General features: G+C 39.0%; 1 protein-coding gene across 8 annotated transcripts in view; it reads right to left on the bottom strand.

Annotated features, from left to right (window-relative positions):
- pde1cb (phosphodiesterase 1C, calmodulin-dependent b) overlaps positions 1 to 15,276 on the bottom strand; it is a 107,739-nt gene that overhangs the window by 17,538 nt on the left and 74,925 nt on the right. For all 8 annotated transcript variants that reach the window (XM_040018309.1, XM_040018261.1, XM_040018245.1 and 5 more), the window contains 8 exons: positions 11,070 to 11,183; positions 7,872 to 8,054; positions 5,813 to 5,879; positions 5,471 to 5,587; positions 5,040 to 5,180; positions 3,097 to 3,197; positions 1,394 to 1,522; positions 826 to 927 (listed from right to left, as the gene is read on the bottom strand). In XM_040018309.1, the coding sequence (XP_039874243.1) occupies positions 826 to 927; positions 1,394 to 1,522; positions 3,097 to 3,197; positions 5,040 to 5,180; positions 5,471 to 5,587; positions 5,813 to 5,879; positions 7,872 to 8,054; positions 11,070 to 11,183 (954 nt within the window). The remainder of the gene's footprint in view (positions 1 to 825; positions 928 to 1,393; positions 1,523 to 3,096; positions 3,198 to 5,039; positions 5,181 to 5,470; positions 5,588 to 5,812; positions 5,880 to 7,871; positions 8,055 to 11,069; positions 11,184 to 15,276) is intronic.

The raw sequence follows: 15,276 nt of genomic DNA, 5'->3' as shown, positions 1-15,276 counted from the left end.
CCCTCATTGTTTCTGGGTGATGTTATTGATAATTTCTCTTCTTGTCTTCCTCTTGTCTAAATTGTTTAAGAGAGGAAAAAGTTGAGAGGTTCCTTTTTTTTCATTTCTCCATTTTTGATTCTGCTCATATCTTCTGCTGTGCAAAGGATTTCTGATATTCTTTACCAAAGTATAACACCCAGAGAATATTAGCGACTGTAAAGTGTGAGGGAGCATTAATGCTAAAGAATACAAGCAGCACAACAATAATTCTGTCAAAGGAAGTGCTATATTTTTTTTCTGTGAAAACGAAACATTTTCTGCTAGCTCATCAGCAGTAGCAAAAGGACGGCATGCCAACAAACCTGCCAGCAATTTCTGGCAGCGGCTCTTTTTTTTAGCCACAGTGTGTAAATAAATTTCACCCTGCCAAATCTGGTGTGACTACACCGTAACTCTGTTGCAGACGTCCAGCACAGAGAAGCAAGCTGCGTTTGTGCCTGAGAGGCACCGTGGTAATTCTCTGTTGAATACCTGCACTGTGTAATGTGCGACATTTGGTACTATTTGGCAGCAAATGACTCGTTGAATTTAATTTTTTTATGTTCAGTAAACAACACCTGAGCAACAGAAATCCTCCCTTGTTTTTCATTCCAGAGGTCCACCTGATATAAAACAGGCCTGTTTATTGTGTTTCTCTCCAAATGCCTCCTTCGGGGCAGGATTAATTAGGTTGTAAATGGCAGGTGGTTAGTAAATGGTGGCTGATAGCGAGGATAATGGGTATGTAAATTGCAGGGGCAAGGGCGCACATTATAAACTGTAATGAAGGAAATGGCAACTGACCCCTCCGGTTGTTGTAGGAAGTTCTTCATGGCCTTAACTTGCTGGAAGTGGCAGGACATGTCTGTAGCCAGCACCATTTCCACTACTAAAGCCCGCAGCTCTCTAAATGAAAAAAGGAGAGAAAACGTGAGCCATGTGCAGCATAAAAAACAGTCAAACCTGCGGCTAATAAAAGCTGACTTATTTTGAAGCCTGCGTAATTAGATGAAGGTGGTTTCTGAGAACTATTTATATCTGATTTGACAGTAGCTTATGCTGTATGTAATCAGATTAGAGCTATCTTCATATAACAGTTCCATTTCTATAAAGTTGTTGAGCCTTGGAGGTAATCCAGCTTTGCTGATTTTGACTCTGTGTTTCTACTGTGTATAAGTAGCCTGGAAAAACAGGAGCTCAGTTTACTTTGAGTAGGTGTTCATTGTGAGTCTACTTGACCTGTGCGCTCTGCTTGGTTTTATTCATGCTTTGTCTGTTCTCATGTGATATTTTTACATCTGACTTTTAATCCCCTTTGCTGTCACTCACCTATCCTGCACCCTTCCTATCATTCTCTGTCTGTGTTACTGACCTCCAGTCATCCTTAGAAAGGTTGTAGAGGATGTTCATTTCATCGTCGTCCTGCAGCAGGCGATAGGCTGCGCTGACATGATGACTCTCCAATACTGAACGATCATTATACAGGATAGCTGTGTCTGACCTGTCAGTCCAAAAGAAAGAAAATTCTTTTCTTGGTCTATTGCAGGGAAATCAAACAGCTCAGAAAACACATGAGGGATCCACAGATGTTACTAAATCCTTTAAACATTTTTGCAGATGCTAGTCAAAATCAAAGATCCAAAATTGGTTGCCTACTTGAGATTCATTTAGCTGCTTCTGTTTTACTTTAGTTCAAAAACTGTAGCTTAATGACACTATAAAGAGTGCTGTGCTCAAAACACTGAGTGCACAACAAAGCTATTGCTGCAGTCTGGCAACTAGTGAAAGATCTGACACATTTCTTTCCTGGCAAATCCATCTGACATGGTCAAAGACTAAAATTTGGTTGAACTCTCACCTGCCAAATGCAACAGAAAAACAATGAAAAGAATAAACAGAAAAAATAAAGAAATAACATGTGGAGGGTATTATTTACTTAAACCTGCATCAAAGCTAACATATTTTTTTTTAAAAACTTTCATTATTTATTGAAAGGCTAAGGAACACTGACTCTTCTAAGGTTCTAAATCAAAAATGAATAAAATGAAGTTCATGCATCCTAAAAATAGGAGGGCACTGGTCAAAAGAAATCAATTTTGTTTCTCATAATAATAGATTTTAATTGTTGTGTTAGGTGAAATGCCAAAAAAGTTTCAAAGGACTCTATCTGCTGCTGTGAAAATGTAAGTACACCCCCATGATTTTAGGCCCATATTTTGCCCTAAAATGTTCTGTGGCTGAAAAACAAACCCAAATCATCACCTCTCTGCCACCATGCTTGACAGCTAGTATGAAGTGTTTGTCATGATATGCTGTGTTTTCACGAAATGTGACACTCTGCATCGTGGTCAGACATCTCCACCTTGGTCTCATCTGTCCAAAGAACACTTTTCCAGATGTTTTTGGGTTTGTTCAGGCCCAAAAAGAGAAGAGGTTTTCTCCTGGCAACCATTCCAACTCTGCAGCCTTCTTCCAACTGTACCGTCAGGAACATTAACATTATATCTGTGTGAGTTTGATATTGTCTTGGGGCTTCATAATTTCTCTTAGCACTGCAAGGTCTGACCTTGGGGTTAATCTGCTGGGGCATCCACTACTCGGAAGATTGTAACATGTTGTTAACAAACACCTAAATGCTTTAGACCTGTAAGCTGCCAAAACTTACTTTTACAGAGATGGTCACAGATGCTGATGATCAATTAATCAAATGCATTTTATTATCAGCACCTATCAGCTACTTATCTTAAGTCCTATAGAAGCTGTAATGGTGTACTTAGTTTTTCATAGCTGTATATAGAGTCCTGTGAATTGTTTTTCCTTTTTTTTTCCAGATGATGGTAAATGTTTTTCTTTCAAGTTGACAAGAGTGAAAAATGCTGAGCAATTCCTTGTTTTGTAGAACCGATTTTTTTTTCAAGAGGATGAGTTTTGGAGTTCATCTGGACTCCCCACCAGCCCCAGTGTTATTACTGCACTGCAGGTGATCACAGTGTGATTGTAAAGCCCTCTTGCTGCAAATGAAAACATTGATCGGGCGAGTCAGTGCCATGCATTTATGATTTAATGATCTATTACCTTGTCTGAATGTGGAAGTTGTTTGTGGTCCCCGTGTGCTCGTAGTCATGCACCGCCGCCGCAAAGATCATGGCAAAGATCTCAAGCTCAGTCAACCAATGCTGGAGGCAAAAGAAGAAGAAAAGAGGAGGACAAAGGAGCGAGGGAAAAGGAGGGGTGAGGTAAGGATGATGATGAGGAGGGCATTAAGACGGATATATAAGAGGGAACGGTGTTCAGGAGAAGAGGTAACGACATGGAAAAGACAGACGTTGACAGGAAAAGGAGGTGGGGAAAGTAATGAAAAGAATGGACAAAAATTAGAGAAGAGAGATGAGAAGCAAGTGAATTGAAAAAAGAGAGACGCAGGGAATAGAACATCAAGCCATAAAAATGTAGAGGCGAAAAGTGATATAAAAGATCCAGAGAAGTATGCGGCATGAGAAATACATTACCGTCAGGGATGAAAGGAAACAAATGGGAAGAAGGAGATAGAGGAAAAGGTTAGAAAAGCAAAAAAGAAACTTCAGATAAGACAAGCTCTATTGAAAATTGCATTTTAAACTCTCACTTCATCACTTCTGGTTTCAGTTTCTGTGTGACGGTCTGTCAATCTGCTTTGTTCCACATATGTCACCAAATATTACAAAAAAAACCCCACAAGTCTCTTTTTTAAGTTTACTATAAGTTTAGTGTCACAAGGTGAGACTACACATCACACCTTCCTATGTGTGTTTTTGGGTCATGTTGTAGCTGTTTGATGTGCGATTCATGATTACAGCAAAGAAGATAATGTCAGTGCAGCAGCACACTGTTGCAGGAATAGTTTGAGATAATCTTATTTCATTTCTGGCTGAGATGTCAGTGAGGAAGATCGATAACAACTCTTCAATATATAATTAGTTAATATTATTGGTGGATTTGTGGATTTTTTTTCAGTGAATCAATCATTAGTTTCATCTATAAAATCTAAAATCTAATCTGTAATCAGCACACTGTAATCGGGGCTTTTTCCCCTCTAAGATGTGCATGCATCTGAGCGCCCTCACATACACAGAGTGGGGATTTAGCTCAGGAAGCCCAGTCGATATTGGTGACTAATCAACAGTGGGGGGTGGAGGAGTCATTAAAAACAGGGTGGATGCATGATGGCTGATCCACCACTCACTGTATTTCCTCATGGGTCTGCTTTATGAATGACCTGTTGATTGTTGATTTAATGGAGTCTGGAGGGCCTGCAAAATGATAGATGTCCTTCACCTGCTCTCCAAGGAGCCTGTGGTTCTAGCAGTAATGTGGTTTCCTCCGCAAGGCACTGTCCAGAGAAACATACCATGTCGACAGCTGTCGCAGCCACCTTATTAAGGTGATTAAATAAAAACACTGGAAGCGGGGGCAGCCGGCTGGTTAGGGACTTTGAACTCAGGCTAGTGTTTTTTATTCCTTTTTTGAATAAATGCTGCATCAGAAATGCCCTAAAGTCACCTCGGTGCAAAGAAGTGAAATATAGGTCACCTGATAGTAAAAAGAGCAAAAGCAGCAAAATCTATGGAGCAGCAATGATATACCCAGGACAAAAAAGGCAAGAGGTAATATTTTATTTTATATTCGGTGCCTATTCCTTAGATGTTTTCAACCTTCCTAAAATTAATTTTGGCTCTTGTTTGTTTTTTTGTCTAAAAAGATGGTTCATGGATTCTTCAGGCTAAAAAAAAGCCATATTTAAAAGCTGAATGTCAGGCAAAGCTGCAATCAGGCTGACAGAGATGTTCTGAATACCATGTGGATAAAATCCCCTCACTTTCACAGACTAAGCTTCGATCCAGTGAGCCTGCTTTCTTGGAACTAAACCAAGATGGTCAACAGTTTTTTTTTTGTTTGTTTTTTTGCTTGTTTCTTTTTAGCAGGTTACTGTATGTATGTGTATAACATTATGTTACCTAACTTGTCCATGTTTTACTCACCACCATGCCAGTCTTGAGTAGCAAGTAGTGCACAGTCTGTGTGACATCAGCAGCATGAATCAGGTTGTGGTAGGGGTTTTTATGTTTGCTGTATCCGACCTCAAGGGCCTCAACAAATGACACCACCGCAGAGATTGGGATCTGACATTAGACAAAACAACAAGAAAATGTAAACAGGAAACCCTTCTCCAAGATATCTGGTGACTTGAATGATGTACTATCAGTTGAGATGAAATGTGGCCAGCCCCCTTCATATAATGATTAAAATTTAGTGAGATAATCTTATTCTAAGGTGGAGAGGAGAGTGTGCCCACATCCATCAAATAAGGAACAGTGAAGATCTTACTCATACTGAATAGTTTTTCCTGTTTTAATGGCATAAACCACCACATATCAGTTTCAGGTGGTACATTATTTCCTTGGGGCTTTACCTTGAAACGACTAATGAGATCATATCTTGTGAGCAGCTCGTAGAATATGAATTTAAGTGCGTGGTCTCCACTGGCCTCATTCAGAGCGAAGACATCAAACGACCACTTGTCAACATTCTGTATGAAGGAGAAACATTTAAATAATGACACCATCCTTGTCAAACAACTTATTCGTCCTCTACCAACACAAAAGGAAAACACACAACACAAACAAACGGTGCCAAAAGTCCACTTCATATAAATATTTCAGAGTATGTCGATTTTCACAGCGTGTATGTGTGCACCAAGTAACTTTTCCTTATGCGTATGTTTCTTTTTGAATGTGAGTGCGCACGTTAATACCTTAAGCACAGATATGACAGAGGCCGGGTAGCTGAGTCCCACCATATTGGAGGTACGCCGGTACATCCTGTTTGAACGAGATAAAAACATCAAATGAAAAGCACTGCTGAGTGCAAACAGCAGAGGTTACTACACCAACCCCAAACCACAGCCTGCTGGTTTCCCTAAAGCTTCAAATATGCACAACTCACTGTGAAGCTATATTAGACAGGTTAGGTTGAGAAGAGGTAAATGCTTTGCAAGCTAGTCTTTTTTTTCTTTTTCTTTTTTCTTTTTTACATGCGAAAGCTTTATCCTCACATATGAGGATAAAATATGGTTTTACTTCATTGCAAGCTGCAACACAAGCTACATAATTCCCCATGAGACCAACGAGTCATTAGATTCAGTTGGATGGCTACAAAATTAGTGTGTGGTGCTCAGCATCTCGCAATTTAGTGGAATAAGAACAGATGCTAGAGATTCAAATTTAGCATCACAATAGTTGTAATGAACGGCAGATATCTATACAGATAGTGGACAGCTCAGAGTGCACCACGCTGTTCCACATTTTCACTTTAATCCTCCATTTTCCAATATGGCTTCACTGTAAAACAGATTAAGAAAGATTATAACTCACATGTTAGAGGCTTACTGATTTAAACAAATACATGTTGCATGTTACTGTGTGATAAAGCACAGCCTAGAGCTGTATGCAGCTCTCCGAATGATTGTGCTTAGCCAGGCTTGCCAAGGAACTGATGATGTATTGTTGACTCAGGTGAGAGAGCCAGCGTTCCGAGGATGCACACACATTTCCAGCAGATTGAAATTTTAACCAAAGAGTGTGGCTTTAAATTTTGAATTATTTCCTCTCTCTCCTACTTGTCAGTCGCTCTCATTCAGTTTGGTGCTCACACGTTCAGATAAGGCAGTCTTAAGTAAGAACTTCATCACCTATCAGCAATAATATACCAGAGATTTACATTGCAAGACAGAAAAAATATATTATTTATATATGTATATATATTGTAATTGAATAATAAATATGCCAAACGGTTTGCCTCTCTCACCTTTACTGCTTTGAATCCTTCCTCCCTCTGCTGTATACCTAAGTATTTATTAAAGCACCAACAGATGTAAATAAAGAAAAACCTAAAAACAGACAACCCTCCTCCTCCAGCTTTTGCTTATCTATTCTAAGAGCCTCTTATATATGAGCTTTACACCTGCCAAAAGTAAAGTCTCAAACTATTTTTTTGGCTACAAAGAACCACTATTTCCCTCGGTAAAGGATTCTATTTAACCTGCACCCCTGCCTCTCACTATAAAGTCCTTTTTGCTTTTTAGACACCTCATACGTCTTCATCTGAACTAGAGTAAAAAGACCTGTGGTCAAAGTCTCCTGTCATGATTTGATTATCTAAAGTTTGTAAACAATGACCAGAGGAGAGGCACTAGTTCCCTTCCAGACCACTTGAATTACTATATGCTGAAAGGTTATTATTGATCTTTTTGTCTAGTAGTGCCAAAAACATGTTGCCAACCCCCAGCTTTAATAACTACTCTTAAATTATGTACAAAAGAAAGTTCTATTACTGCATTTTAGTATTTGCCTTATTGCCTTCAAATGTTTTTCATGATTCATCTAAAAAGACTTATGTCATATCAAATTTACACATCAACATATCATCTATCCAGACACAAACAAAAGCAAACAGCATGTGCAATAAAATGGGTGACTTAAAATAAGTTTCGAGCCTCTGCATAACTCAGTTATTTACTATTCCTCATTAAATTACACAAAACTTTGAACTACTTTAACAAACAAAAGCAAACAAAACAGCTTTAGAACACCATGTCTTCAAAAATGCACACGAGTGCTATCCATTTGTTATGCAAGGCCAAACTAAAGACGCTGATTGAACTGCTTCAAGTCGTGACACTGATTTGGATGCACCAATAATAGATTGGCAAGGGGGGAAATAAAAGGTGATAGGCCATGAATTATTTAGGGCTGATGGCTCCAGGCTCGGATGTGATCGTGGAAGTGTTTTTGTGCGACACAAACAAATTCTACCTCTCAACAAATATTCCAGCCTGAACGGCGTGGACGATGCTTCGGAAGCGAGGTTTTTCCTCGTTACGTCTTAGCATCAGGCCCATCTGTCTGGTAAAGGTGGAGGCCAGCCAGTCTCGCACTTCTGAAGGCACCGACTCTGACTGAATGTCACTGAGTTCATCTTCTGTGTCCACCAAGCGCCTGGAAGAAACCACATTATTATTATTATTATTAGTAGTAGTAGTAGTAGTAGTAGTAGTGCAAGACAGAAATAAAGGTACAAAAAAGGAAGATGCAGAGACCAAAGATTTACTAAAATATTTATTGTTTATTGCACATTTACATTCACAAAGGGTAGAACTCAAATCCTAATGCTGTCCATCAAATAATATTACCTCTTATGTAAGATCAAAACAACCCAGGCCTCTTGAAACACCGGGGCGCAGAATACCAATCCAATTTATAATTCTCCACAGCCACCCTGTTGTGTTGACATGTATGAGGGATCAAGAGCAAAGCCTGCAAAACCTCTGAACTAAATACATGCTCGCATGGCAGAGAGAGTGAGAGAGAGATGGAGAGGGGGGGGGGGGGGAGAAAGCATTCACAACATAGGTTTTATGGCGCTACATGGATTCTGCACTGGATAGTTCATCATCCTCCATCCTAGGGTGGCGCTGCCATTGCTGACCCTAATCTGACTGGATCTAGATGATGAGAGGTTTTCAAAATTCCATAAGCCTGGTCGTATCTCCGATTTTGGACCTCCACTGGACTTTTGGAATATACTGACCTACTATATTTCCTAATAATAAATTTTAAAATGTGCAGTGACACCAATGATTCTATGACTTTACCCAAGTAATTTTCTATTTTTAAACTTGGCCAGAGGGGCAGCAGAACAGAAATTATTTGTGTTTTGTTCTTTTGAAATTTAAAGACCACTTATTAAATGTATATACCCCTTGCCCATGTTTGTCACAGAAAACTTCAGTGGTAAGTGAAGTACATGTATTTATACATTGATGAAGAGTAAATTTCTCACATTGAAGGTAATACAGGTCATTTAAGGTAAAAAAGCAAACTTGTACCATCCCTTTGTCTACCTGATATTGATGCTTGGCCAATCAGCAGCTATGTCAACCTTTGAGAAAAAGATCTGGCTACCACTTGAAAGTGTGAAATGCAAAAATATTGATTATGTAAAATGACTCTGATATCTAGATGATGAGAGGTTTTCATAATTCCATAAGCCTGGTCTTATGGAAGACCAGGCTCATGATCCAACTATTATATAGTTGGATCATTATTATTGATCCCTAAGTGGCTTATTACCTTGTTGTGGCTGAGGGCTTTATTTTTTACCCCTAAACTTCAGAGGATTCCCTGGTCCTTCAGGTAAGATCCACCAATCATCCAGCCTGGACTGGTGACTGGCCAGTCAGTCTCAAGTATGTCTAATCATGACCTGGTCCCTTTCATGCAAGTGCAACGCACTTGCGCGCACTCATGGCTACACACCGATGTGCTCTTAAATCACTTAAATCACCTCCACTCAGCTGAAAAAGTTATGATTAAAACCGTATTTATGTATTACAGAAATTTTTATTTTTGACTATACATGCTGTCGGTTAAATGTCCTATAAAAAGAAACTATAATTGTAAAAGAAAATTGTATCAGGAGGTCATACTTAGAAAAACATCAGAAATTGTAGTTGTTGGCCAAGAAATTGCAATCAGTGCATTTATTAACATCCCTTTCCTGTAAAAACATTTGTTGTTATTGAGAAAATGATGATGAGAAATCCACATCTGTGTGTAAATGCCTTCACTTGCCTTGGAGAAACAAATGAGGAGGGCTTGTTGTTCTCATCATTAATTAACGAGCTAACTATCATTAATTAACAGTAGTAACAATATTTTAATGTTCCATTAAGCTGAGGTGCAGCAAACATTAACAACTTATCTACTTCTGGGTAGTTTATGTGCCCCACGTTTTATGTGATAGACTCCAGCCTCGCTATGACCCTGAACTGGATACACATGAGAAAATGGATGAATGGATGTTATGAAAATGTGTTGGTTGTAAGAATCTGATCCGAAAAGTATGAAAAATCTGAAAAGCATTGATCAGCCTTTTATAGTATCAGGATGATTATCAGAACTGATGTTCTGAATCTTTCCAGTTGTCTCCAAATATTTACTGCTTACAATTTATTACAATATCCTGCATTATAACATAGCAGCATTATCAGATTGTTAATATGCCATAAAAGAAAGGAGAACAGAGAGGGGGTTGCAGTGTCGAGACGAGGTGTTATCTATGGTAGTACAGATGTTGCTGAGGCAGACGTAGATGTCCACATTGTTATGATGTATTTTAATGATGGCAGTTTATTTATATGGCTAAGGTTAAGCCAATGAAAACAACCAATCTTCTGTTGCTGTGTAGCATGAGCACACTAGCAGAGAACCTGTTTCACACAGCCAGCCAAACGTGTCTCCAAAGTGCTGTGTCAGTGCTGGTCTAGCAGCACACATTTTCATTCTGGTACAGGAGGAAATCATTCTGGCTTCTTTATATTTCTTTAACCCAGTCACACCTGTCTTTGGTGGCACTGAGCCCAGGATGGATTGATGCAAAACTCCACTGGAAAAATCTTGGTTTGGTCTACAGGAAGGCAAGCACCAATAATGATCAAACTCCTACATATAAAGATGCCCCCCACAGGTTTTAGTTTCTTTTAGGTAGCTAGCTTAAAGGTTATTTTTTCCAGCTGCCAGCAAAGAAGGAGATCTAGAATTTGCTAACATACAGCCAGCAGGAAGCTACGGCTGAGCTAGACTGAATCAGCTGGAGAGATGATCTGTGTGATTAGTTGTTATGTTGTGAGGCAATGTGGGGGCTGCTTTTCTGTGATTAGTTATTATACCGGTGGCTGTATGTAACTTACTTGTCAGACATTCTAGCACAGGGTAGAAAATTAAACCAGTATTTCAAGTTCTGGTCTGTAAATTCTATTTAGAGTCATAAAAACTAATTAAAATCATGACATATGAATTATTCTATAATCTTTACTGTAGCACTGATGCCAGATTACTTAAGCCAGTTTCCACTTCAGCAAATTCTGCCCTTAGAGCTGCAGGGTTTTCTTGATAAATGGACCATTTCTTGATAAATTAACCATTTTAAAACAACTTCCAACATTTTCTTACCTTGTTTCCTCGATGTAAACAGATTCCAGCACAGACGCCGCATACTCAAGGTTTTTCTTGAGGTCAGTAAGTGAAGCCTCTCCTCTCTCCAGTTGCTTTACCAGACATCGTAATCTAAAACAGAGATCCAAAAGTCATTTAACAAATGGGATTACACCCATGACATATGACATGATAAACTATTGTAAATGATATTGGATTAACCCCATCTGGGTTGTGTTCCTTGTGTGTGTGTGTGTGTGTGTGTGTGTGTGTGTGTGTGTGTGTGTGTGTGTGTGTGTGTGTGTGCCAAAACAAACCCGTATTTGCAGTACAAATTGCAAAGTAGGCAGCAATAGACCACAAACAAAATACAGCTTGACCTATAAGCTGGATTTAACTGTGTTTTTTTGGAGACGCGGGTTTGTCCGCCCACACAAAGTGACTGAACAGCAGTACAGCAGCAGAGAACCAGATAAAACTAAATTCTCAAACTTACAAGACGAGATTCACCCTCTTGTCCTTTTCAGACTGGGATGAGAGAAATTGGGCTAGAATAGCGTTAGATAGTTTTTCTCTTTTCTATACTTTTCCATTAAAACTTCCTTGAAAATATCATGTCCTGTGCAAATGATTTTCATAGGTATATTACCATCCAGTGGGGCATTTTCACAAGAGACATTCTAGTCAAACACGGGTAAAAAGTAATAATGACTGCATTTCTTATATTCGTGAGCTACAGATGGTTGTTATTTTACATGCTGGGTCACTGCTGGGACACTTAATTGGAACTGAACAATTGTTAACATTATTAGTTTCACCTGTGCTTTTTTCTGCTCTGACGAGAGACACTGTCTGCTGTTTGAAAGGTCTCACCGTTCTAAAAATTGCACATCTTTGATGTGTGCACACTGTGTTTTGACAGTTGGCTATTTTAAATAAAGCAGCTCTAATATTGCTGTTCCAAGTGCTCCTAATACGTGGCTTTTGACACCAAGTCTTTTTAAAAAAATGTTTTCATGCCTGCAAAACTAGGTTAGAGTCGCATGTTTTTCTTAGATAGTTCAGATTCTATTATCTTCTATTATTAAGTAATACATGTGACTATAGACCCATGTGCAGAGTGTAATATCCTCAAACCCTCAAGTCCAATAATAGAATTAAAGAGAAAAGCAAGTTCCATCTTCCATTCTTGCACAGTAACCAGTGTGTGCACCACCTGCTGCTGTGCTGGAGGTCATGCTTTACCTTTCACAGTGAAAGCCCAGAGAGGCTACGCTTGTTGTTGAATTATTAAGCAGAGCGATGGGGGAATAGGAGCATTTCGATGCACTCATTGATTACATTCCCTGACAGCAGTAGCAAATTTTACCAAGCAAAGACTCCAAAATGTTTCTGTGAAAATGCATCTCCACCATTTTGGTTTCCTTTAGACCACTGAAAGACGTTTTCACAGAGAAAGAGAGAGAGAGCATGCATTTCAACATGTATACCTGACAGCAAGGCCAGTAACACACACTTTGCTGTACAGAAACATCAGAATCAAAATCAGCTTGATTGGCAAAAGACTTGTGAGAGTATTTATGTTAGTATGTTAAGTTACAAGGCTATAAGTTATTGCTGTTATGTTGTGTTTGGTCCCACGTTGTTATTGTTCATTTATGTGATCGCCAGTGTTTTCACAGCTTAGGGTTGTGTTGAGCTTGGCTACCGATGATGGAGGCTACGTCCACACTAGCCCGGATAGATTTGAAAACGGCGTTTTCGTCTGAAAACGCTCCGCGTCCACACTAGCGTTTTCAGTTGTTTTCACAGAGTTGTGCGTCCACATTGAAACGGCCGAAAACGCTTACACTCCAGTCCTGTGCATGCGTGAAACGCAACAAGATTCGGCCTGCCTCATTTCTGTCTGCTGCTTTATTACTTTCCAGCTTTTTGAAACATTGCGGCAAAATGTCGAGGAAAAGCACTGAGTTACTTAAATGGACTAACAATGAGGTGGAGTTGTTGCTGCGAGTAACACAAAAGTACAAAGTTGCCAAAGGGAGTGAGAATTAAAGAATTTGAAGAAAAGCTATCTGGAGCATGTACAGACTGATATTAATCTGTAATAGGGCTGTCAAAAGTGAGAGCAAACAAGACAACTGCTGTATAATGCCCTCTGCTATCTTAGTTTAATTGGTCACATGACTGCATCATATGACTAACATGCTTCATCGTTTTAGAAAGTCTCTGTGTTCGCTATCCACACTGCGACGCGAAAGCAGTTTTCAAATGTATGCGTTTTCGAGAGCGTTTTCAAAACACTGCGTTTTCCATAAGCGAAAACGCCGTCTCAGTGTGGACGGGAGGCCAAAACGGAGAGAAAACGATGCGTTTCAAATGAAAACGCATTAGTGTGGACGTAGTCGGAGACTAGTGTTGGAGTTTGTGACCCCTGGTCACTGTTCCTGTGTGCACAGAAAGCAAGAATTGCAAATAGAAGCTGAAATCTCTGTCTCCTGGTTCCTTCTCGCATGTGAGGTTGCAACATTATGCAAACAGAGCAAAATCTGAACCATTATTCATTTTCTTAATCTTAGTAGCATTAAGCACAAAGTGCTGCTTTAGGTATGGGAATAAAATACATTTAACAGGCTTTAAACCAAAAAATAATAGTACAATGGAAGATGAAATCAGCCATGACCACCTTCAAGTAGCTTGAAGATACCTTAGTGAAAATCTACATTTTAACAATCTAATATATACACATATAAAATAACTTTTGGGCCAAGAACAAAGAAAGATGTATTGTAGTGCTATGCAATCTCCGATCTCCACAGGTGATGGACATATGTTGAGATAGTCTGGACCACGTGGTAAAAGTATATTATCGTACCTTGGGTCATGCAGCTAGCCAAAAAAAAAAAAACTAAAGAAAAAGACAAAAACTTCAAGCATGTGATTATATAAAATGTTGTATGAACAAGGTCAACCAGCAACTGCTATGTTTATCTTAAGGTGCTGGCAGCTATTTTAAGAATCAGGGAGACAGGAACGGATGAAGGATAAGATGCAGCTCTAGAATCACAGCACATTTGATTTGGATGGAAGTAATGATGGTTATTAAGAACAGCTGTGTGCCAGTGAGTCTCCCTACTAATACACAAGAACAGAGAAAACACCCTACCGCCTTGAACAAATCTCACTGTCAGACTATAATTCCCAATACAATGTTCAGTTTTCTCCTGTTGGTCATTTGCTCTGACTTCACATCTGTTATTGCTGTAGTGCTGGCATGCTGCACTTATCTGAAAAGCCAATGTTCAGTGACATTGGAACAAGTACTGGAAGTGTCTGGGTACAAAAATAAAAAAATAAAAAAAGGAAAAACCCTTGTTCCTTGAAAGTGTTTCTACACTTCTAATACATTCACAGAACCAGCAAATTACCCAAACTCTACTGTAAATTATAAATGTCAGTTTTAAGTTTTGCCCTTGGAGATAAATTTGAACATTTTTGTGATTCAACATGAGCTTCAACAACACTTATTTTTCTACCAGATTGGGTTGGAGTTTATACTTCCCATTCAAGAACCTCAAAGAATGATTTATAACCTGAAACTGTTGCTGAGCGTTTTACAATTTGTAACAATGCCCACTGAAAAATAAGCCATTGGTGAGGCTTAGAAAGAAATAGAAATGGTAGCAATGCATTACTAAAAAGTTTTCCAACTTTGCAGGTTCAGTTTTTATTTGAACTTTTTCGAGCAGTATAGGTTGTTTGGTGTAGAATGATTGTCATAGATTTTCTTCTTTTCGAAAACAGTCTAAATTAAATGTCCGCTGAATTTTCTTTTGTTCAATAAAAAAATAAAAAATAAACTAGATAATAAGCATCCAGGAGGGCTTTGTAGTGATAATGATTTCTGTTTTGTGTTGAGATGAAAGAAGAAACATTTTCTGCATCGTGGGATGCAGAACAACGGTGAAAATCACACACAACTATTCAAAATTCACTTTGACGAGTCTGCACACTATTAAAACGTGATTTGAAGAGACAGAAAGAAAGGCTCGTGATGATGACCTCAGTGTCAGAACGTTCTATAAATTAATGTCTCTGCCAAGCACAAGAAAATTGGCTCGTTTCACCTGCTGTCACTACCAAGGGAGGCAACATGCGGGGTTAATAGCATAGGTCAGACCCAAAGTAACTCGTGGGCACAGAGCCAACAGAAAAATCCCATTTA

The sequence above is a fragment of the Simochromis diagramma genome, unplaced genomic scaffold, assembly GCF_900408965.1.
Source record: "Simochromis diagramma unplaced genomic scaffold, fSimDia1.1 OVJJ01000205.1, whole genome shotgun sequence".
NCBI lineage: Eukaryota > Metazoa > Chordata > Actinopteri > Cichliformes > Cichlidae > Simochromis > Simochromis diagramma.
The sequence above is the reverse complement of the archived record's forward strand: the minus strand, read 5'-3'. Positions and strand labels throughout refer to the sequence as shown.